This window comes from Gadus chalcogrammus, chromosome 10 (genome assembly GCF_026213295.1).
Source record: "Gadus chalcogrammus isolate NIFS_2021 chromosome 10, NIFS_Gcha_1.0, whole genome shotgun sequence".
Lineage (NCBI taxonomy): Eukaryota > Metazoa > Chordata > Actinopteri > Gadiformes > Gadidae > Gadus > Gadus chalcogrammus.
Window position 1 is genome coordinate 868,985 of NC_079421.1, and position 25,401 is coordinate 894,385.

At 48.1% G+C, this 25,401-nt stretch overlaps 1 protein-coding gene across 2 annotated transcripts; it reads left to right on the forward strand.

Moving 5' to 3' along the window:
- LOC130390820 (diacylglycerol kinase theta) lies at window positions 1-25,338 on the forward strand. Of its 2 annotated transcripts, XM_056600970.1 has the most exons (24): window positions 1-865; window positions 2,263-2,342; window positions 3,318-3,417; window positions 4,324-4,409; window positions 5,702-5,827; window positions 7,228-7,381; window positions 8,827-8,901; window positions 9,115-9,215; window positions 9,748-9,956; window positions 12,123-12,213; window positions 12,395-12,478; window positions 13,110-13,164; window positions 13,490-13,551; window positions 13,848-13,998; window positions 14,417-14,455; window positions 14,570-14,685; window positions 16,128-16,279; window positions 16,522-16,670; window positions 16,806-16,996; window positions 18,417-18,517; window positions 18,609-18,755; window positions 19,117-19,228; window positions 20,515-20,667; window positions 21,263-25,338. In XM_056600970.1, exons 1-24 carry the CDS (start codon window positions 655-657, stop codon window positions 21,359-21,361), a joined length of 2,844 nt encoding a protein of 947 aa, XP_056456945.1. In that variant the 5' UTR covers window positions 1-654; the 3' UTR covers window positions 21,362-25,338. The 2 variants fall into 2 exon arrangements, with proteins under 2 accessions (XP_056456945.1, XP_056456947.1); XM_056600972.1 differs by lacking the exon at window positions 12,395-12,478 and having other exon boundaries at window positions 2-865.
- The last annotated feature ends 63 nt before the right edge of the window (window positions 25,339-25,401 follow it).

The following is a 25,401-nucleotide window of genomic DNA, read 5'->3' on the forward strand; positions in this document are numbered from 1 at the left end:
GAGCAGGGAGAAAAACTCGTTCAACAGAAGCAGGGAGATATCTTTACGAATCAAGGATCAACCGCATTTCCAAGCTGAGATCAACTAAAAACACCAGCACCGGAGACAGATCTCCAACTGGATCACTTGTTGAGCCAGGGGCTGGGCTTCCCCAGCTAGTGAGAGGAAACGCTGGGAACCAACCGGGGCGGCTCCCTACACCAGTTCGTCCAGATTTCAGGACGTGACTCTGATTTTGAAAGGATTCAGGATTCACTGTCAACACCGGGAATAGCGATGCGTCCGCCGACACAAGTCCGCCCTCACGATCTACTGCGCTTCGCGACGAACCTTTAAACCCCCGAAACTATCCGGTTAGTTACCGACGTCTCTGTATTTAACACCGATCTTTTCGCGAGGCGGCGGAGAGGCGCCCAGCCCCTGTCGTACGGCGGCGACACCGCTGGCACAGCACGGCTCGGTCCGGACGGAGCCATCCCGCCCTGATGCATGCTGGGATGATCGGCGTCTAACATTTTTTTTGTAAAGCGGGTGTGTGAACACAACAGACGTGTGTTGCATGCTAACAAGTGGTTATAGAGAAGGACCCCCCCCCCTCCCCACTGCGATTTCCTCTTGACAAGTCGGGAGTGGTGTTTTGCTTCGCGGGCGACCATGGCGGAGTGCGGCGTCGCGGACAGCCCCAGTGCAAGCCCCGTGCACGGCAAGAAAAAGGCGCAGCAGTCGCCGGTTTGCTCTTCTTCTCGGTCACGCTACCAGGTCGGATCCCCCGGCCACTGCTTCAAACGGGTCACCCTCACCAAGCCTACTTTCTGCCACAACTGCAGCGATTTCATCTGGGGTCTGGTCGGTTTCCTGTGCGAAGGTATGTCTGTATTGCACATCAGCTTGTTGTTGTTGTTTGGTGGAAACATAAAGACTTGGGGGTTATTTTGTCGTGGTGCGCTGTTCGACAGTTGTGTGTATGGGCCAACATACGTAGAGGATTCATTCATCTGATCTGTAAAGCTGATCTGTAAGCTGCACTCGCAGTCCCAGTTATAGTACTGCGGGGATGGAGACTCGGAGAGGCTTCGATGGCGTGAGTTCAGTATTCAGTGCATACATGTCTGCTGCTGTCGAGCACCAACACTTTGTGCTCAAAAGTCCGCTGAGAGAAAATGTCAGCTTTGGGGGGCTAATTCCCTGATTCCCTCCTCTTCCATCTCTCCTTCCTCTCCTACATTTCCCCTCTTACCCCGCAGCCATAAAGTCACGGAAATCCACAGCCTCGCGTCGTGCACTATCTGGCTTCTGAGACCGGGCCTGGTTGGTTCATCACGAGCTGAGACACACATGCACGTTATGAAGGGAGACGCACATGCACTGTGTTACTGGGCAGAGCGGGGTACATGGGATGAGTGGTGCTGTGGGAGGAGAAGGCGGGGGGCGGGGGGGTTCTCGCACAACCAGAGCTGTGCTCAAGTCGTGATAAACTCGTCGTGGTCGGTATGGCAACAGGAGACAGGCATGGATTGTCGATGGAACTGTGTTTTTGGTGCCGGGGGATTGGGGCACCATTTAGATGCATTAAAACCCTTTAGACGTGCAATGCATACGATTGGATGACACATGCAACACGTTTCATATACGCTCTGTGGTAACGTGACCATTTATGTCATCAGGCCATGGTTCCTCTATGAATTAATAGTTTACTCTTCATTTATTTTATTGTAGCTAACGGTCAGTGGGTACTGGCTACCACAATGTAACCCTAGAATAATGTTCATTGCTGTGAATGCAATCTTCGTAATCTACTTTGGATGTGCTATGTGCTATTGTTAATCAGGTGGGATCTAGTGTGTCCTCACTTTTTGAACACCTTTCTCCTTTAGTCTCCTCACTGACCTCAATTTGTAAACTCCTTGCATCATTAGTCTGTAAGCTGGTGTGTCCTCACTTTGTGAACAACCTGCTTCCTTATAGCGGGCAACTTGATGTGTATTCACTTTGTAATAATTTTGATCCTTTTTTTTTATAGTGTGTGTAACCTAATGTGTCCTCACTTTGTTAACACCTTGCTTCCTTATAGTCTGTAACTTGATGTGTCCTTACTTCGGAACCCTTGGCTCCCTTAGTGTTTAACCCATGCGATCCTCACTTTGTGAACAGATTGCTCTCTTATAGTGTATAACTTTGGGGTCCTCACTTTGTAAACACATTGCCCCCATATGGTGTGTAATCTAATGGTCCTCACTTTGTAAACACCTTGCACCCTTATAGTGTGCAACCTGATGTGCCACGAGAAGTGCCTGAAGAATCTGAGGGTGACCTGTTCCTGCATGGCTCCCACCTTGGTGCAGGTAAGTCTCTTGCTTCAGCACCCCTACATAGGACGTTCCTGTCATTGGGACCAAGCAGATGGGTCAGGGATGTACAGGGAGCAAGTATGGACCTCTTTCTTCCATAGTCAGACTTTGATAGCCTAATCATTATTGCCAAACAATTTAGCTAGGGTTGTGAAAGGCTTGCTTTAAAAAATGAAAGACAAAATCCTACTCTGATTGAGGCTTTTTAGGACCATTTCTCCCTTTTTGGCACCAATGGTTTCTGCTACTGAAGTCCTCATTTAGATTCTTTTTTTCTTTCTTTCTGAGTGGACTAGAATCGAAATGACCTGGCTGTTCCAGATCTCTGCCTAGCTACTCTACAATCCCAGTCCATTATGCAATGTCCTTTCGTCATTGAAAAGGGTGGTCACACAAGTTATGCAGGTCTATGATTGTAACCGGATTCCAAGAAGGTTATTGAGAGTTTAAGTGGGTCTTTATGTGGCTCTTGCCATTAAAGTAAAACCGTGTCACACATATTGTATGGACACAATTCAGGAAGTATAATACGTTGTGTGTTGCTATGTTACCTGTCACAGGTGTGTTCAGAATGCTAGCTTTTCCAATAGGTTTTTATTGCTATTGTGTTACCTATTTGTTTTTATGCCTTTTGTGTAGGGGAGAGTCCACTCCAGAAAGAAAGTGATTAAGGAGAGTGGGGTTGAAAGATATAATACTGCCGCGTTTCCACTGCAGGGTGCGGTACGGTTCGGTTCGCAAAGGTGCGGTACGGATTCTGTACCTCACCCTGCAGTGGAAACGCGGCATAAGACTGCAGGTTGGAATGGAACCTGGGTCGCTACAAGCTTTTTGGTTACCATGTCAAGTGTTTTTTATTTCAACTACTAAAATATGTTATTATTATATATCCTTCTGTTACCTTTAATTTTGCTGTCTTGTGTCTTTGCGGCGTCTCACCTTTGTCATTGTCTGTGTGTGTGTGTGAAGGTTCCTGTGGCCCACTGTTTTGGGCCCGCCGGTCTAAAGAAGAGGTTCTGCTGTGTGTGTAGGAAACCCACGGAGGGGAACGCGTCCCTACGCTGTGAAGGTCAGCCTCCAGCAGCATCCACCCAAACCTGCATCAGCTAAAACACATCTGGAGCATTAGCCAACCCTGGAGCAGTTTGCCGCAGTAATGCAAGACTAAAAGCTGGAAGGGGGTCTGCCGTGTTGCAACACGCGTGCTGTGTTATTCCTCCATCTCGGGGCGTCTGACTTGCTCAGACTATGCTCAGAAAGCACTCTTTTTAGGATAGCCTTTCTTTAATTTCATTGCTGAGCTCCGGCTGGTGTCTGGGGGCTGAATGCTTTCTGTGTTTGTTGAAGTACCCTTGAAATCATTTACTTTTTTTTATTGTGCTTTGGGTCTGTGTCTTCCTTTCTCTCTATCTTTGCAGATCTAAAGCACTTTGTAACCAATGTTATAAGAGTGTTATATTAATACTGTTGTACCTACTTAATTACACGCTAGCACCTGCACGGGACACACACGCGCACACGCACACGCACACGCACACGCACACGCGGAGTCCAATGGATTTCCACTCTGGTTATTTTTGTGCATCAGCTCGAGTGACACTGAGCTCTGCTGGGGCCCTTGCTAGTTAATGTAATGTGTCAGCGAGCGGCCATGTTCACACACACTGTGTGTGTGTGTGTGTGTGTGTGTGTGTGTGTGTGTGTGTGTGTGTGTGTGTGTGTGTGTGTGTGTGTGTGTGTGTGTGTGTGTGTGTGTGTGTGTGTGTGTGTGTCTGTGTGTGTCCATTGTATTAAGTCTGAAGGCAGTGGATTACAACTCAATCCATTGTACAATTGTGTTTAGCAACCAAGGGCACGGTGTATGGGCTGGGACACGGGCACCAACATGTCTTTAGAGTGGGAGTTGTAAATAAGAACCAAGCTCTACGGTCTTTAATTATACATCTACATGTGTGTGTGTGTGTGTTTACTTCAGTGTGTGAGATGCACGTGCACGCCGACTGCTCCGTGTTCAGCTGTGCAGATTGTCGGCTGTGCCACCAGGATGGAACCCAGACCCTGGTAACTACTGCTGCTGCCGTCCCTCCCTAGCGCCACCATGGGAGTGACGGGCGCTACCACGTGCACACACATTGTGGTCCAAAGGGCCCTATTTTATCACCCTCTGGGATGCTTCATAAATCTAGACTTTAGCAACCACACTTCCCCCCCCCCAGTGGATGATGGATAGAGGAAACCACCAGTCCACCCAGTGGCCTGTACCAACTGGGCCGGCCTGTCCCATCACACCTCTGGCTGGCGCGGCCACTTGTGACCTCGTTATTTATAAGCTTCATTTAACATGCAGTAAATGGCTGCAACAGAGTTCAGGGGGAACGTTGCAATCAAAGGGTTGAATCTAAACACCAACTAACGGGCAAATATCTATGGCTGTTTATTTATAAATGAAAATAAGGGGTCTGTGTCTATTTATAGAGCGGAAAGCTCAGTCCTTTCAGACAGTAGAGCTCCTTTAAAAATATAACGACGCAAAATATATCCAAAACAAAAACCGGAGAACCGCAAGTCTTTGCATGAAGGCAAAAATATGTAGAGCAATGGACGGCTCTCATGACGTACTGACAGGTTGGCGCCAACCCCCCCTGAGAACATCCTGCATTAATTAGTTGAGTCACGGTTCCAAAGACAAACCAATTTCATAGGAGGACTAAAACATTAGCTATTAGGGTTAAAGATACTGCTCTCACACACAGGTGGGGGTCGTTAGGTGTGAGCTTGGTTCCAACCGCCAGTGCAGAAACAACTGCTTTATTTTGTGAACCTTTCTTCCTGTCCACTCCTCCAATTGTTTGGCTTCCCCTCCTTTACCTGTCCTACCGTAGCTCCGCCCACAACCAAATGTCCCAAAACTAAGGTGCGTCTGTTATGTTGTGCAATTATAAGAACAGTAGGGCATTGTGCATGTGACAAAGAACATCCCTTTGAATGGAGTTCTTTGTTTGAAAGCCAATAAAAATGATGTGCCACGCTCTGCAGTGTCACAACTCCCGGACAAGGTGGCATAGTGGGCGCCCTCTACATCGTAATGGCCAAATCCCACTCCAAGCCGCTTCGCTCTCTGAGTTCTAAGCTCATTCAGCCTTCGAGGTTTACAGGCTTCGTTGCTAAAACTGGGAGGAAACATTAGCGAGAAAAGAAAAAGACCTTTTCTGAATGCTTTAAAAAGGATTATATCTCTACTACTACGATGCATTAGGAAGTCCCCAGACGTTTGGTAGACAGAGAACTCTCTGTGTCATGTCCTGAGGACCGTCATGCTGATCGCTGCACGGGTCTACTTTCTCTCGCTGCAGGATACGTTCCAGCACCACTGGCGAGAGGGTAACCTGCCGTCGGGGGCGCGGTGCGAGGGGTGCCGGCGCTCCTGCGCCTCCTCAGATGTCCTGGCGGGCATGAGGTGCGAGTGGTGCGGCATCACGGTGAGGACCAATCAGAAGGCTGTTCATGAGCGAACACAAGAGGCTCTTGGGAGTTGTAGTGCCTTACTGTAGTGCATGGATCAAAAAGGACCCCCCCCCTAACCAAAGGAGAAGCATGAATGACCTCCCCAAGGAACCCCCTGGTTGCACCTATGCCTTGGCCAATCACCTGAGATACACGATGGAGTTGAACCCCTAACTCTTTATTCTGGGGGACCCCCTGTTTCAGCCCGATTAAAGCAAACTGTGGTACATTCTGAATGTTAATACAGTGGTTATGTATGAGCATTATGAGGAGTGCTTTTTTTAACATGTAATAGGACACATAATGCAGCGTAATACTACGTGTCCGATAAGCTTAAACCTCTCTGTCCAGATGGAGTGCCACACACACACACACACACACACACACACACACACACACACACACACACACACACACACACACACACACACACACACACACACACACACACACACACACACACACCCCGCACATCCTCTTGCCATCTGTGTCTCTTCGTCTTGATGTCCACGGGCCTCAGAAAGGCATTTTGACATCATGAAAAGTGAGTGAGTTTGGAGATTCAGATTTTCCATATTATCAAGTTCCATAATAAGTTCTTCATCAAAACAACTTTGACTGAGTAAGCTCTATCAACGCATATGGCTCACACCATGAAACAATAAAAACAAAAGCAATCATTAAAAAAAATACAAAAACATCAAAGTAAATGTAAGTTTGGTTGAAGATGTTAAAATAAATTGAACAGGTGTCCTTTTTGTCCAGAGGGACTTTTTTTTGACAACCAGCTGGGAGGAGCTGAAATTATTATTATCACTGACTCTTATCGCTGGCCGTTGGTGGAGGTGTGAAGTATGTTTCATACACACAGATATGTTCCCAAACTGGTTGGGGTAGACTGTCAAACATAAAATAAAAAGTCCCTTCTTTATTTTTAGTAAAATTGACGTAGATTGCTTTGTTGACGAACATGTTAGACATGTTAAGATGTTTAAAAAAAATGATATATTTTGGGTTCACTGCCCCTTTAATGCATTTACCCATTTCCTCTTTAACAAAGAACCTTTACAGAAACTTTATTTGCCAACACCAGCAGGAAATATCCATTATGAACCAGGCAGGGTGCGGAGGAGTGTGTTGTGGTCTTGCATAAAAGGAGTTGCCGTGGGCAACCACCACCAGAGTTGCACGGCATGTGTTTCATGCACGTCGATTAAAGAAGGGTAAAGTGAGGCGTTGGGGTTTGAATATCCGTAGCGTATCACTTTCATAACCGTCTTTTTCTTGTGTGTGATTATTGTTATTATTTTTATTATTCCTATTATGTATATGTTTTTTTGTGCGTGAATACTGACGGGACTCTCCGGGTCTCCAGAGCCACGCTGCCTGCTACGCTGTGCTGCCCCCGGCGTGCAAGCTGGGTCGGCTGGCCTCCGTCCTACTGCCCCCCTCCAGCGTCCAGCTCAGCTCCAGGAACTACAGCAAGATGCACTGTTACCGCATCGCAGAGGGGTCCCACCACGACATGGGTACACGCACGCACGCACGCATGCACGCACGCACACACACACACACACACACACACACACACACGCATACACACACACACACACACCCACACTGCACACACACACGCACGCACGCACGCACGCGCACGCACACTGCACACTGCACACACGCACACTGCACACACGCACACTGCACACACACGCAGACTGCACACACACGCACACACACTGCACACACACACACACACACACACATACACACACACACACACGCACGCACGCACGCACGCACGCACGCACGCACGCACGCACGCACGCACGCACGCACGCACACAGCACACTGCACACACACACACACACGCATACACACACACACACACACACACACACACACACACACACACACACACACACACACACACACACACACACACACACACACACACACACAGAGCTATCACCACATCCTCTTCATTGGGGAGCAGCCTGAGCGTTGCTTCATCCAACCTCCAGCCCATCTCTTCTCTTACCAAGAGGTGCCAGACTCTTCGTATGTATCCGGTTAGCAGCTTTTCAAACGGAAAATAACATTAAATACCGTTCTGTTACTGAATACTGAACTAATGTTACCGAACTAATGGCGTATACTGAACATAAAGTAAAAAATAAAGGCTCGTCCAGTTTTAAAAAGCTGGTCTTCCAAGAATTAGGGCGAGGCCAGCATTTTCTTTTTTCAGATATAAAGATTAGATTACTCTCACTTCAGTTACCATGGCAACTCATGATGTGAGCCTTACCTGGAGCAAACCTTGGACATAGCAGGTCAGCGAGATAACCCTGAAAGCACGGAAATAGCAATGACATCTTGGGTATTTCTTGAGTGATCACTTTTTCCAAGTGTGATCAGTTATTTCCGAAGCCTGGCATGAACACACATTTTTCAGGTCTTCCTCCGAGATTGTGTGGAACTCGTTCCTCGAGATTGAAATCGGCATTTCTGAAAACGAAAATCCCGCTAGCCTGAGTTAGAGTTACGGTTCTGTTTTAAGTTTAAAGATACTGATTGAAACAATCCCCCAATCACAGCTCATATCACAGGTCTAACTGTGAAGGGAAAAATGTAATAACATTGAATCGTAATCCAATGTATAAGAACTTAATACAAAACACACTCACCTCACTCACCCCGCCCGCCCGCCCGCTCACTCACTCACTCACTCACTCACTCACTCACTCACTCACTCACTCACTCACTCACTCACTCACTCACTCACCTCGCTCACCTCGCTCGCCCGCCCGCCCGCCCGCCCGCCCGCCCGCTCGCCCGCTCGCTCGCTCGCTCGCTCGCTCACTCACTCACTCACTCACTCACTCACTCACTCACTCACTCACTCACTCACTCACTCACTCCCTCCCTCCCCCACGCCACAGTGTTGTCTGACGGTTGTGGTTGTTGTGTTGTCCAGACACCCTAGATGAGGTCGGCCCCTCCAGCCCCGTGGCGCCCAGAGAGACCCCACAGACCTCCTCCTCAGAGTCAGGTACCTGTGGCTCTGCTTTGTAGTGTTTGTGGGTGTGTATTTGTTTGTGTGTGTGTGTCGGTATTGTTGTGTGTGTGTGTGTGGGTGTGGGTGTATTTGTATGTGTGTGTGTGTCGGTATTGGTGTGGGTGTGTGTGCATTAACGTTGTTCTTAAATGTGTGTGGGTGTGTGTGTGTGTGTGTGTGTGTGTGTGTGTGTGTGTGTGTGTGTAGCTAAGCAGGCGGTCCGGGTCTTTGATGGTGACGATGCTGTGAAGCGCGGAGCTTTTCGCCTCGTCTCGGTTCCACGGGTAACGAGGAAGGAGGAACTGGTGGTGAGATGTTACCCTTATCCCCATGGCAACCTGCCCTCCTGCCCTTCTGCTGGCGTTACTGTCACTCCCGGACCCTTCAAGTTATTCATGTTGTTATTATAATCACTTTGGCTATGAGTGGAGATTATATTATTTTGAATGATCAATCACACTAAATAACCCTCTACTCTGATGATATGTGAGCCGACACACACAGAATGTCTGTCGACTGACATCGAGTGAATGAGTCCCCATTGAAGAGAACGAGTCATGAACGCCGAATCTGGTATAATTGATACGATTGGCTATGAGCTACGTACAGACTCATATGACAGACATTTGTAGCGCCCAATAAACGGCTCCGGGCAATCGTAAACCACGCCTCAAATATGAGAAAATTAACGTGTGGTTCCCAGACCTCTCCTCAATGTAGACTGAGACGAGGTCTGGCGTCAGCCCGGCTAATAGTCGACCCTGCTTTGGGAGCACAGAGAGCGCTCTGACCGTACCAGATGTGCGTTCCAGCAGTGACAGTACTGTGGGTGTCCTCTAGGAGGCGGCCCTGAGGGCGTTCTACCTGCCGGACACGCCACAGCGCTACGAGCTGCAGGCGCTAGGAACCCTGCAGCCCCTCCACAGCGAAGACGTCCTCAACCGCAACGGGACGCTGGAGCACAAGAAGGACGCCCCGCCGGAGGCGTGGGTCCTCAGGGCCGTGCCCCTGGACACAGAGGTCCTCAAGGTCCACGCCTGCTGGCTGAAGTGAGTGCCGACCGGCCGGGGGAACGGTAGCTTTAGGCCCCCGTCCGCCGCATCCAACGCACAAGTGTTGTGCGTCCGGGCCGACCGTCCAGACGGAGCCGGCGTTTTCGGTGCGTTTACGGAGATATCCCTGAAGCGCAGCAGGAGAACGGAAAAGATTGTTTTGTGCCCGTTGGGGACGGGCCGTAGTTTGAATGAGTTCACAAATGGCTGGTCAAGGCACCGTCCTTGGGATGGTTCTCCATGAGTAACGGTCTCATAGGGCTGGTCAAGGCACTGTCCTTGGGATGGTTCTCCATGAGTAACGGTCTCATAGGGCTGGTCAAGGCACCGTCCTTGGGATGGTTCTCCATGAGTAACGGTCTCATAGGGCTGGTCAAGGCACTGTCCTTGGGATGGTTCTCCATGAGTAACGGTCTCATAGGGCTGGTCAAGGCACCGTCCTTGGGATGGTTCTCCATGAGTAACGGTCTCATAGGGCTGGTCAAGGCACCGTCCTTGGGATGGTTCTCCATGAGTAACGGTCTCATAGGGCTGGTCAAGGCACCGTCCTTGGGATGGTTCTCCATGAGTAACGGTCTCATAGGGCTGGTCAAGGCACCGTCCTTGGGATGGTTCTCCATGAGTAACGGTCTCATAGGGCTGGTCAAGGCACCGTCCTTGGGATGGTTCTCCATGAGTAACGGTCTCATAGGGCTGGTCAAGGCACCGTCCTTGGGATGGTTCTCCATGAGTAACGGTCTCATAGGGCTGGTCAAGGCACCGTCCTTGGGATGGTTCTCCATGAGTAACGGTCTCATAGGGCTGGTCAAGGCACCGTCCTTGGGATGGTTCTCCATGAGTAACGGTCTCATAGGGCTGGTCAAGGCACCGTCCTTGGGATGGTTCTCCATGAGTAACGGTCTCATAGGGCTGGTCAAGGCACCGTCCTTGGGATGGTTCTCCATGAGTAACGGTCTCATAGGGCTGGTCAAGGCACCGTCCTTGGGATGGTTCTCCATGAGTAACGGTCTCATAGGGCTGGTCAAGGCACCGTCCTTGGGATGGTTCTCCATGAGTAACGGTCTCATAGGGCTGGTCAAGGCACTGTCCTTGGGATGGTTCTCCATGAGTAACGGTCTCATAGGGCTGGTCAAGGCACCGTCCTTGGGATGGTTCTCCATGAGTAACGGTCTCATAGGGCTGGTCAAGGCACCGTCCTTGGGATGGTTCTCCATGAGTAACGGTCTCATAGGGCTGGTCAAGGCACTGTCCTTGGGATGGTTCTCCATGAGTAACGGTCTCATAGGGCTGGTCAAGGCACCGTCCTTGGGATGGTTCTCCATGAGTAACGGTCTCATAGGGCTTCACATGCCCTCGATATTCAATTCTTAAGTCCCGCCCCTACTCTGACCCCTCTATAGGACTACCCCCCCCCCCCCTCTAAGGATTCCTCCTAAGAGTAGAGGGACTATAAGAGGGATAAGGACTGCCAAATGGGCAACATGGTATCATAAAACATGCTATAAGTTGAAGTAAGAAAGTTGCTGCAGAATAAACCAAATGTTCCCTGTAAACTATTTACATACTGATAAGACTGATGTGCGATCGACCAGCAGCTCTTGGCTTAATATTGTGTTGTGCTGATTTGCATCCCAGTGTTTATGGATATCTGGCCACATCTATGTGGGGCTGTGTAAGGATAGTGTTTTAGGAACTCAGGGATGGCCTCATATTGAGCGTGACATCACCTTATGAAACATAATTGTAATAACCTGTTCTGGAAGAGGAACTAACAAAGCGAAGTTTGTCTGACGTACGAAGCACATTGAAGCTTGTTTGCGTGTGGTTCCGAGGGTGTATCAAACAGACTGAGGGAAAGAGCAAACATGAATCATTCTGCCCTGGGCAAATGAACCCACCACAGACTGTGCTCTGTCTTACTGTCAATAGATGTTCTGTCCATAGACCTCTAATTGGCCGGTTTCTTATCTTGAAGAGGATGGTTGTTGGGTTTACGTTTGGGTCATTAAAGCCATGAAATATTCTGTTTCACGTCCTGTATTGTGTCTATAGTGTTTGCGTCGACTGTATTTGTGTTGTGTTTTTTTTATTTGTGTCATGTTTATCGGGTGTGTGTCTATAGTGTTTGTGTTGTTTGACCGTTGTGTTGTGTTATTTCTGCAGAACTGGCCTCTCCCACGCTTCCATCTCCATCTCCCGGAGCAGCACTGTAGACTCGGTCCTCAAAGAGCTCCTCGTTCAGTTAGGACGGCAGGTACTTACTGCCTCATGTCTGTTTGGGTCCGTTGTGCCAGAGTGTGGAAATGTGTTTACAGGAAGGAACCATTTTTGTTTCTTTGGAAATGCTTCTTTCGGATGCTTTTGGGTGTCAATGTGTTTGTTTTTTATGTCGAATACCATTGGTTGACAGCTAAGAAGTCTTTGTTTTTGTTTAGAGCGTAACTCGAACCAAACCCCACAGGGAACACCAAACACTAATTGGGCAGTGGCTCGTTTCCATATGTTCAAATAAGTCGAAGGTGATGTCACACATTAATGTCAACAAATCACAATAGCCAATTTACAATAACTGGATAACCTAATAACTCAAAATGAACACTTGAATGAATACGTGTGTAATACAACTCACACCCATTCTGTTGTGTTTGTTGTTAATTTTTTGCTTTGCGTCTTGTTTAACGGTTCTAATGTGTGATTTTTGGCATGACTGAATGATGTCTTGGTTATAAACCCGCGAGTTTTAAGCGTACTAATTGTTATGAATGGTTTGCTTCTCGCCGTCCCTACGCACCATTTATCTGTTATCTTCAGTGTCTTCTGATTGAGACATCTCAGCCCTTATGTTGTTAGGGTTGCTGATAACGTCGAGGACAAATGACATGCATGTATTCGATAGTCTTGGTGGCTTGACGGCTATTGCCCTAACCATGTATGCCGGCAATACTTATGCTGATGACCGACCTCCAGTCCTATGCTACTATTGGAGAATAATCCCTATCCTGACCCCTTTATTACTAATCTAAGAAACACAAGTACACCAGTAACTTTAGATTCCATTTTCCATTTACTTTGGATTACACACTACTTTTGGATTAGATGCCGTGTCCTGGTGTTCGCGAGCGGTTGTTGATAAGAGTTGTTGTTTTGCAGGAGAAGGATTCCTCCAACTTCAACCTGGTGGAAGTCCACATGGGTAGCAAGCAGGGTACGTTTGAACCAGGTTCCCAACGTTTGTGGTCACCCCATGTGTACGCCTTTAAACGCTGTCCCCACACCGCTGCCCCTTGGTACATCTTACATTTCAAACCATTTAAGAGTTTTATTAAAAATGCACCATCATCTTTACTAGCGATCTTTCCATACACAAGAGGTGTCCTACCCAAAGGTCAAACCCCTGTTCTGCTGTCTGTAAACCTTGTGATACGTTGGCCCTTCAGACAGACAGTCTGTGTGTTTGAGCATGATCATATGTATTAATGTGTTTCCAACTGTTTGGGGTCCTGACCTTTCCCTTGCTCCTATTGTGTTAGTTTTGAGACAGGTACTGACAGGTGAAGAGCTCCTATTAGACAAGCTGCAGGAGATCAGGAAGGTGAGAATGGGTTCTACTTCTTCTTGGGGCTGCCTATGGCCGTTTTGAATTTCTTCATAATTAATTTTTAATAATAATCCAACAGTTGTTTCCCGATGGGAAATATCTGCCTTATTCTTTTTGGATAATGAGCACTAATGAATATTACGGCTCTTTCAGCAAGAGAAAATTATAATATTGTTTGCCTGTTTCATAAAGAGATAACTTATAAAAGGATTTATACAACAAGATTATTCATTTAGAAGGCGATCAATATGTGCGTCTGATGTGGGGATGAACGTATCGGCTTCCCTTAGGTTTCTCTGCGGCAGATGAACCAGACTCGGTTTTATGCAACGGAGAACCGCAACCATGTGATCCAGGTCAGCCTTCTGATTGGAGGACTGCCGCTCCTGCTGCCCCGAGAGGAGTACACCCAGCTGGTGCAGGAACATCTGTCTGTGAAAAGTGAGCGCCCGGCCCCACTCACGTACTCTGGCCATTAGCGTGAATAATACAACACGGGGCTCCTCAGGGAGTGAAGCGGGCCTGGGTTCTGTTCATCCTGACGCGCTGGATAAGAGAGGAGACACCTGAAGCCTAGTGGAAATCATTCCATGCACTGGAACCCTTGGTTCTCTTCTCAACAAAGGATGTTTTTTAGGGGTTTATGCCGGGTTTATCCTTGTCTGACTTAATATGGCTTTATAATACATAATTTAGCGCGTGTAAAGTGCTTTCTTCTTCTGCTGAAATGCGGTATAAAATATGAATGTGGGCCACGTCAATCCTCAGCGTGGGTGTATGTCTGCCTCCTTGATCTCTGGCCTTTTCATGTTCGTTTGGAAACCATGGTGGTCTAACACCCCCCCTCTCTCCCATCCAGGTCACCTGGTCACCATAAGTCACATGTATGGAAGCCAAGGTGGGACATTCCTCAGACTATGGAGTTATGTTAATCCCTCTAGTAAAGTGTACTATAAGCAGAGTGACCGTCCCAGGTGATGACGACGTGTGTGTGTGTGTGTGTGTTCTCCAGGTGCAGTGGTGCTGCAGGTCTCCTGTTTCTCTGAGGCGGAGAGGGTCTACATGTTGGCTAAAGACACGGCAGTCTGTGGCAAACAGCTGACGACCCTGGTCATCCCCCACATCCTGGTAGGTGCTTTTACCTCCTCTTCATAGCATGGTTAATAATAATAGCAGATTGAATTGATATAGCGCTTTTCTAGACACTCAAAGACGCTTTACAGTGAAGGGGGAACCTCACCAACCACCACCAGTGTGTAGCGCCCACTGGGGTGATGCACGGCAGCCAATCTGCGCCAGAACGCTCACCACACACCAGCTGGAGGTGGAGAATCAGGGGATTAATGAGTCAGCCAATCATACAGGAGGATGATTAGGGGGCCAGAGCCTGGTTGGGCCAGGACACCGGGGAAACCCCTTCTCTTTGCGATAAGTGTCCTGGGATCTTTTATGACCTCAGTGAGTCAGGACCTCGGTTTAACGTCTCCTCCGAAGGACGGCGCCTTCCACAGCTCAGTGTCCCCGTCACTGCACTGAGGCATCAGGGCCTTCCACAGCACAGTGTCCCCGTCACTGCACCGGGGCATCAGGGCCTTCCACATCACAGTGTCCCCCTCACTGCACTGGGGCGTCGGGGCCTTCCACAGCACAGTGTCCCCGTCACTGCACTGGGCCATCAGGGCCTTCCACAGCTCAGTGTCCCCGTCACTGCACCGGGCCATCAGGGCCTTCCACAGCACAGTGTCCCCGTCACTGCACCGGGCCATCAGGGCCTTCCACAGCAGTGTCCCCGTCACTGCACCGGGCCATCAGGGCCTTCCACAGCAGTGTCCCCGTCACTGCACCGGGCCATCAGGGCCTTCCACATCACAGTGTCCCCGTCACTGCACTGGGGCGTCGGGGCCTTCCACAGCACAGTGTCCCCGTCACTGCACTGGGCCATCGGGTTTGATGAGTGAAGGGGCCAGAGAGAAGAGTGCCACCTACTGGCCACCACCCGACACCACTTACAGCACCTGGTGTTCCCAGGCGGTCTCCCTTCCAAGTACTAACCAGGCCCGACTGCTTAGCTTCCGAGATCAGACGAGATGGGGCGTGTTCAGGGTGGTACGGCCAGCTTTAGGGTCCCGCTTTTGTTGAACTTCCTTTGGCTCTTCGCAGCATAATTTAGCATAGCGTCACTTCCTATAGCTCCTCCCTGCATAGTTTAGCATAGAATAACATCCTAATTCTCGTTACAGCATAGCTTGGGATTGTTTAACTTCCGCTAGTCAACACAACCCAACACATTCAACTGATTGACTGGTCAACACCACCCAACACATAAAACAAACCGTAGTCAACACCACCCAACATATTGACTCAACATAAAGGCTAGTCAACACCACCCAACATATTGACTCAACATGATGGCTAGTCAACACCACCCAACATATTGACTCAACATAAAGGCTAGCCAACACCACCCAACATATTGACTCAACATACCAGCCAGTCATCAACGCTGACATGTTCACCGTGCTGTAGTCGAGGCCGCCCTGATTGTCTTTGTGTTTGTTGACGTCCTGCAGCACAACAAGCTAGCCAGAGGAGCTTGTCCCATGCTGGTGTTCGTCAACCCAAAGAGTGGAGGCATGAAGGGCCGGGAGCTGCTGTACAACTTCCGGAAGCTCCTCAACCCCCATCAGGTGTTCGACATCACCAACGGCGGGCCGCTTGCAGGGTGAAACCACACACACACACACAGGCACGCACACACAGGCACGCACACACACACGCACACGCACACACACACACACACACACACACACACACACACACACACACACACACACACACACACACACACACACACACACACACACACACACGTATTTATGTCTGTAGTAACCAATGTCTTGCAGCCAATGTTTATGCATTACTGTTACGTTATCCGTTTACTCATCCCGGTCGTCTGCCACCCAGGCTCCACACCTTCCGGGAGGTTCCCCGCTTCAGGGTCCTGGTGTGTGGGGGGGACGGGACGGTGGGCTGGGTCCTGGGGGTCCTGGAAGCCATTCGACACAAGCTGGTCTGTTCAGAACCACCGATAGGGATAGTACCGCTGGGGACAGGTGAGAACCGCTCTCTCCCTCACACACCTCAGCACAACGCTCTGGGTTCAGGCCCCTGTGTGCCGCACAATGGTTCAACCCTTAATCATGATCACACTCTGGTAATAATCCCTTATCCTCTCCCCCCTCCTCAAGGTAACGACCTGGCCCGGGTGCTGCGTTGGGGGCCGGGCTACAGCAGCGAGGACCCCCACCACATCCTGCTCTCCCTGGAGGAGGCGGACGAGGTCCTGATGGACCGCTGGACCATCCTGCTGGACGCCCAGGACCTGTCCGAGGACGCCTCGCAGGGGGACCCCGACAGCGGCTACCTGGAGCCCCCCAAGGTCGGCGGCCTCCCCTCCTTCCTTCTGCCATCCCCACCCCCTCCTCAGCGCTTGTCCTTGCCTCTCCTCCTCTCTCGCCTCCTCTCCTATTTGCACTCTCTCCCTCTCCTCCTCTCCTCTCTCCCTCTCCTCCTCTCGGCTCTCTCGTTTTCCTCTCTCCTCTCCCTCTCCCTCCCCTCTCTCCCTCCTCTCCCCCTCCTCTCTCCCTCCTCTCTCCCCTCCCCTCTCTCCCTCCTCTCTCCCCTCTCCTCTCTCCCTCCTCTCTCCCCTCTCCTCTCTCCCTCCTCTCTCCCTCCTCTCTCCCTCTCCTCCTCTCTCCCTCCTCTCTCCCTCTCCTCCTCTCGGCTCTCTCCCCTCCTCTCTCCCTCCTCTCTCCCTCCTCTCTCCTCTCCTCTCTCCTCTCCCTCCTCTCTCCCTCCTCTCTCCCCTCCTCTCTCCCTCTCCTCCTCTCGGCTCTCTCGTCTTCCTCTCTCCTCTCCTCTCTCCTCTCCTCTCTCCCTCCCCTCTCCCTCCTCTCTCCCTCCTCTCTCCTCTCCTCTCTCCTCTCCTCTCTCCCTCCTCTCTTCCTCTCTCCCCTCCTCTCTCCTCTCCTCTCTCCCTCTCCACCTCTCGGCTCTCTCCTCTCCTCTCTCCTCTCCTCTCTCCCTCCCCTCTCCCTCCTCTCTCCCTCCTCTCTCCTCTCCTCTCTCCTCTCCCTCCCCTCTCCCTCCTCTCTCCCTCCTCTCTCCTCTCCTCTCTCCTCTCCTCTCTCCCTCCTCTCTTCCCTCTCTCCTGCTCCCTCCTCTCTCCTCTCCCCTCTCCCTCTCCACCTCTCGGCTCTCTCCTCTCCTCTCTCCCTCCTCTCTCCTCTCTCCCTCCTCTCTCCCTCCTCTCCCCCTCCTCTCTCCTCTCCTCTCTCCTCTCCCCTCTCTCTCCTCTCTCCCTCCTCTCTCCCTCTCCTCCTCTCGGCTCTCTCCTCTCCTCTCTCCCTCCTCCCTCCTCTCTCCCTCCTCTCCCCCTCCTCTCTCCTCTCCTCTCTCCTCTCCCCTCTCTCTCCTCTCTCCCTCCTCTCTCCCTCTCCTCCTCTCGGCTCTCTCCTCTCCTCTCTCCTCTCTCCCTCCTCTCTTCCTCTCTCCTCTCCTCTCTCCTCTCCTCCTCTCCTCTCTCCTCTCTCCTCTCCCCTCTCTGTCCCACCCTCTCTTACCAACACTGCATTGGCTCTGTGAATCAATCCATTTGTTTTTGCCACTTTGGTTAACTTCCTGGCTCTGGGCGGCTGATGTTGAATCAGAGACATCCGGCTAGACTGATTACCGTAATGCATAGTTAACAGCTCGTCTCCTACAGATCGTATTTCACATCCCTCACTCAATACTGATCATGTGTTTGTCTCTCACTCTCTCACTCACTCACTCACTCATATACTCTCTCGTCCTTTAAGATCGTCCAGATGAACAACTACTTTGGGCTGGGGATTGACGCAGAGGTCAGCCTGGACTTCCACCAGGCCAGAGAAGGCGATCCAGATAAATTCACCAGCAGGTATTGGTCCAATGAGCCTCAAGCAAAGCTATTTTTTGTGTTTTCTGTTTACTGATGTTTAGTGTGTGTGTGTGCGTGTGTGTGTTTCCAGGTTCCATAACAAGGGTGTGTATGTGAAAGTGGGGCTCCAGAAGCTGAGTCACACCAGGAACCTCCACAAACATCTCCGCCTGCAGGTGGACAAACAGGAAATCGAGCTGCCCAACATAGAGGGCCTCATCTTCCTCAATATTCCCAGGTACAAACACGCACACATGCATGCACGCACGCATGTTTAGACGCGAACACACACAGACACAATCTCTCTCTCTTTCTTTCTTTCTCTCTCTCCCCCCCCCCCATTATCATCCCTTATAATCATTATAATCCTCGATACACCCTACTATTAGAGTAGCAAGGCCATTCCCTTTGATTACCGAAGCTGCACGTACACCACCACACACACCCGCACCACACACACACACACCTATGCAAACATTACTAGAACTTCACACTGTGTGTGTGTGTGTGTGTGTGTGTGTGTGTGTGTGTGTGTGTGTGTGTGTGTGTGTGTGTGTGTGTGTGTGTGTGTGTGTGTGTGTGTGTGTGTGTGTGTGTAGCTGGGGTTCAGGCGCTGACCTCTGGGGATCAGAGGGGGACTCGCGCTTCGGGAGGCCGCGCATCGACGACGGCATGCTGGAGGTCCTCGGCGTGACGGGCGTCGTTCACATGGTAGGTCTCCGTGGCAACCAGGGGGGGCACTGGGGAGGGCAGCAGCATGTCCTGGTATGTTTCAGCAGACCCTCCCGCGATAACCTAGCTAACCTAGTTCCTCAAACTGAGGTCTCCATCTTCTCTTTCAATGGATTTCATTGTTTTAAAATAACACATCATTTAAAATCACCACATTCAAATGAGATCCCTGCCTACGTTAAGCACTGTGGATGTCCTGGTGTCGAAGGGTGTTCTATAAATAAACTAGCCTTGCTTTTGCAGCTAGCTAGTCAGCTTTCTTGACAGGCAGTATTTTCTCTGAGGCCTCTCAGATCGACACTGCTGCAACCCCCCGTCTAGAGGTAGTGGGTGAGGTAACGCAAGTAAAACGGCCGGGTTATGGATGATGGATGAGCAAGCTGTGGGAGAAAATAAAGGACAGAAAGAAAAAGATGCTGTTGAACATGGGTTAACTGGGGAACTGGTAAATATAGATCCTAAAACATAAAACAAGCACAAACAGAGCTAAGCTAACAGCTGACCCAGGAAGGTGAACATTACCAGCTGCCTAGTAGATCACACCTCTACTTCCCTAACCTCAGTGAGCAGCAACACTCCTAACCTAATGTGTCTAGAAAGAGAACAGCATGTGTTGTTAATGTATAGAGGCCTCTGTCTTACCTTCCCCAAGACCGCAAGTAAGGTAGCAACAAAGAACATAGAAAAGGTGGGGCTAACACAGTTCACAATAAATGCAAGCAGGGTGAGAAGGGAAACCAAGGGACAATGTATTAAATATAATGTGTGTATGTCGATAGATACATAGATAGAGAACACAAGCAAGGCTTCCCTCGGCAGAGCAAAAAGAGCCTTTGAATGTGTGGCAGGCCTCCCCTTGCTGTGAACTGATGAGGTGATTGGTGGAACCGGATGAGCTGATTTGGTCGAGGCGGGAAGATGATGAAAGTGGTTAATTGACCTGGCACCTGTGCTTGACAACAGAGGGAAAATAAGACGCCGAGATAGACAGCGGCCATAACAGACACCAAATGAATACTTTGCCAAATGATTATCTTATCTCTAACATAATACTTAGACATGCCTTCCTTTTTACTGCACATTATATCTAAAACTGCACAAGTCACAAAGAAACCGTTTGACCTTGTGTGTGTGTGTGTGTGTGTGTGTGTGTGTGTGTGTGTGTGTGTGTGTGTGTGTGTGTGTGTGTGTGTGTGTGTGTGTGTGTGTGTGTGTGTGTGTGTGTGTGTGTGTTTGTGTGTGTGTGTGTGTGTGTGTGTGTCCAGGGCCAGGTTCAGAGCGGTCTGCGGTCGGGGATCCGTATTGCCCAGGGGAACTATATCAGGATCACGGTGACCAAACCCATTCCAGTGCAAGTGGACGGAGAGCCCTGGATTCAATCCTCCGGACACATTATTATATCTGCTGCTGGCCCCAAGGTACTGTGTGTGTGTGTGTGTGTGTGTGTGTGTGTGTGTGTGTGTGTGTGTGTGTGTGTGTGTGTGTGTGCGTGTGTGGTTCTTACTGTATCTGTGTGTTCCATCAACTGTGAGAGAGCAGAAGGAAAGGGGCACTTTTTGGGCTTGTTTACAGGTTTTGAGATGCTATGTTCTCGATGCACACTCCTCATTAAGGGATGTTCATCTCAAATGATCGTTCATATTTGAATATTATGATGTACAGTATGAAACCATATGTTATTAAGAACTATAAAGACAATCATAGATGTCAAGACTATTATATTAGTTCTGAATTTCCCTTTCAGGAATAATATATCTTAATCTAAAATATATATTGCAGTTTTGTGTTGAAATATTCAAGTTATATTATCATATTAAAGTCATTGAGCGTTTGATAGAGAGAGAAATAGAAAGAGAGATAGAGTGAGAGATTGGGAAGAGAGAGAGCGGTTGTGATAGTCCTGATAATGCCTAGTTTCCAATGGGATAGTTCCTAACCTGAACAACACTCTTAATGTAGTAGAATTTGTGTTTGTTTCTGGATTCTGTCTATTCCCGTGTTTTATGCCTCCAGGTTCGAATGCTGAGGAAGTCCAAACAGAAACAGAAAAAGTCTTCAGGAACGAAAGATGCTCGCTCTGAGAGTCCCTCCTCCAGAGAAGGGGGCCACTGACGCCACCCTGGGAGGGAAGCCTTCTGGTTCACACCTGCTTTCTGCTCAAGCTAGGCGGCCATTTTGGCTCCGACAGTGTACTGTGGTAGAGAGACGATGATTTCAATGAAATATTACCGCGTTGAAGGTAGATGGCTCTGGCACGATACAGAACGGTCTATAAGAAGTTTTTAATGGGTTTATTAACTTTTTTTTAAGTTTTGAAATCACCCAGAAATGAGTATGTAATACTTTTTTTTTTTTCTTTAATCTCGTACAATAATACTGTGTAATGCTGTATTGACCTGTGGATTGACGTCAATTGAAATGTTGTATTGGGTACAATAGTAAAGAATAACTGCCAGACACATAGAACCTATGTCGAAGAATCTTCATAATTTAACTAACGATATCCGGATTTTTATGTTGGATATATAAAAGGTCTGAAACAGTGTAGGTGTCCTAGAGTATGTTCTAGAACGCTAGATTTTCCCTGAAGATTGGCGAGCGGTCGTAGATATCATTCCATTTGTATTTGGGTTCTCGTTAACCAGACTTCCCCTCAGTGAGAAGCTCCTCTAGACTCTGGGTCCCAGCATAACAACGTGCTGCTAGTGGTGAGACAAACCAAAGCTAATGTGCTCTGAGGGCCAAAGGCTCCTCGCACTGCTCCACCAAACCACAGCCCCCCGTATCATCAGAATGGAACAGGAAATCGTATATCTCTCACACCACAAGTGCTTTTTACACAGTCACACAAGCATACATAAGCTACACAAATACTTATCCCTAGCAGATGGCCTGCTCAAGATTGACTTGACTTGATTGAGTATTGGAGATAAGAGTTTGGTTTTACAGTAATGGTGAGCTTTAGCCAGGATCAGAGGGGACACTTTCCCCATTCTACAAGCCAAAAGAGGATTTACGAAATGTAAAAAAGATGTATATTTTACTAACCTTGTACAAGTGTGTATGTTGGAGAAGTTGGACTCTTTGAACAGACAGACTTTAATCCGGGTAATCAGTGTTTGGCTCAGGGTTTAAGGTTGAAGACTATCAATTTTTGACTTGAGTCCTTACATATTTTGGACCGTTGCCGGTTACAAAACCGTACTGGAAACGTTTATGGATGGAGAGCAAGTGATTTGACTAAACAGATGAACAAAAACCCAGATGTATTCAAATACCTTGGTATTGTGGAGCGTATTACTCTTTGGGAATTCCTGTTTAAGAGTAACCAACCACTTAAACCAAACCTCATTGTCGGGGAGGGTGACTGATTCTCTCCCTTATTTAAAGGGTGGCATTATTCTGCACCGATTTCGACCCATCTGAATCAGTTCCCACTGATTCACCAGGAGGGGCACTGTCCCTGCAGTTTTAGTTCAGTGTTTGGTTTCTTTTTAAATGATGGTTCAATGAAAGGCGACCTGCTGTCACCGATCATCCTTTACAGACGGGCATGTTGAATTGATGCCCATAGCTGACACAAACATCATCATCGTTGATGCTATTGCTATTAGTGAATGGTGAGCGTCTTGCTGACCTTGCAGTGTAGTTTTCTGAATCAACTGGCTCTGAAAGGATATAGCGTCAGTCAGATATTTCAGGTACTTCCTTTAATTCGTTATATCATAATTCTTTAAGGCATGAAGTTGAAGTTATGCAACTGCTCTGGAGCGTTGGAGGTTTACTGTGAAGCTGCGGGTGGACCCTGTGCAGTGTGTTGTGCTCGGATTGTTAACCGTTTCTAGTTCATTTCAAGCCGTTTGTCAAAGTGCTCACATTATTGATTGGTGCTACAATGGAACTGGTCACCACTAAACACAACTGTAGAATCAGTAAATAGATCGTGTCATAGGCGTTGATCGTGAATCTTTTCGTTGAAGTGGTCTTGAAACACCATTAGATTAATTATTTAAAGAGTCACAATGGAGTTGATGACTAACAGTGAGTAGTAAGTCATCAACACTAAGAATCATAAAAAAAAACACCTGCAAAGCCACAGGCTCTTGTGATGGTTCAAACTAGGGGAATTCTTTCATACGGCGAGCGTCTGCTCCATAACCGCTGATCGGAGGCTGCCCCGAGCACGGGCCCAAGTTGGAGCATTGTTAGCAGCGAGATGGGAAGTTGGTAGGCCTTCGTTAGTCCTTCCTCTTTGTACTTTATCCTGTAGCTGTCCTGCATATCTGTACTGTACACAGTAGTGGTATTGTTGAAGTCCTATTTCTATTTGTTCATACACCACCCAGTATGGTTGTAGTTCAACTTCACGTATTCATGCTCTGCGTTAATACTGTACAGTGTTGGACACTATAGAAGTCTGCCTTCTGCGTATTTATCCTCTTATTGAACCTGCATAAGTACTGTATAGCGTGGTAGCTATTGTAGAGATTCAACTTGATGTGTCAATCCTGAGTTTGTAGGCTATCCACATACTTTTTATACTAAGCGGAGCAAGACAACTTTAACTGTCACAAACCACCTTAACTTATGTCAAAGACCTCCTACACATTGCTTAATACGACTCCTTACAACTTTTAAGGCTAAGGTAGGCAGTTTGGAGAACTCAGCCCAAAGTAAATGTACCCTGGCTTTAATGACCCAAACCTGTCCTCTCAATAAGCACAGGAACCTGTAGTTCTGGAAGGTTACGGTTAGTGGTCAGATAATACAAAATGTATTACGTGTAGCCAGTGGAAATGAGTCGTATAATATATGTGTTTAAACTCGTACAGGGGCTTCCATGTACAATGAGAGATTAGTCTGTCCTTTGTTTCCATCTCAGTGTCGGCGCAAATATATATTGACTTTTCTTAACACCTGTTTCCCATGATGCCCTGTGTTTATGCTTTGTTCTTCGGTTGAAGTGGTTATTGTTGAGGTTTGAATAGTTTGAGGTTAGGGAATGGACATGGTACATTTATGGGTTAGGTGTGAAAAGCGAAGGGAGCAATGCATCATGTGTAATTCCCAGTAAAGTTAATGTTTCTCCTCCACCTAAAATGGTGGTCTGGTAACGCCAACTGCAACATAACATAATACAGTACATTAATACCCCTGGCCTTATAGTACAGTAATACTGAACACTGTCCTGAACCACAGTACACTCATACTGACCAATACACACCTACAGTATAACGACTGTACAGTAATACTGAATCACGGACTACTCGATGTAGGGCCTAATTTGTTGATTCAGATCACATGACCTCTGACCTCAACTGGATGAGATCACTGCATTGGAGAAAAAAATAATATTTAAAAGTCTGCATTCCATGGTTTCTTCTTTCAGATCCTGTGTGTGTACGTCTGTACGTGTGTGACTATTTGTTTTGAGATTATAGTGTTCTAATGTGCCTCTAGGTGATCTTAGCAGTTGGGTTTGCCGTAAAATACATTTTATGTTTATACTTGAGATTTTACGAAAGTTTAACTTAAACTAAATAGAATTTTATATTTTTGCAGAGAAATGCTGTTTTTTTTGGTTTCAACTGTAAATTGCACTAATTATTTTACAGATGCTTTTAGACTTATTGTTCGGTTTACAATAAATATCGTCATAACTAGATCTCTCTATATATATATATACAGGATATATTATTAAAACGGAACTAAATGTGAAGATATATTGAACTATAAAATTTAACAAATTAAATGTGTTTTATCAAAATAAACTTAAGAAATGAACTTTCCATCAGTGTTTTTATTGTGCTTTACCGAAAATGTGAGTGAATATACCTTGTGCTAAGCCAACAACTTCAATCATAAACATTTCTTAATCTTATTTGTATCTCTATTTATTTCATTGTCCTGTACCCTCTGCTTTGACACCCTTATTCCCTGTCTGGGATCAACTAATAATGTAGAGTGTTACATGTCTATAAAACATATTAGGGGGTGATGACAGTATATTTAGACCAGGGTTTCCTGCAGATCTATCCATCCTCTCTCTCCTAACACTGAAGACGACAAATGCAACAGGATCGGGGTGGAAGTGCAGTTAAATGTGTCGTATGTGGAAGCGTGGAATGAGCGGTGAGTTGGAGCCGGGTTTG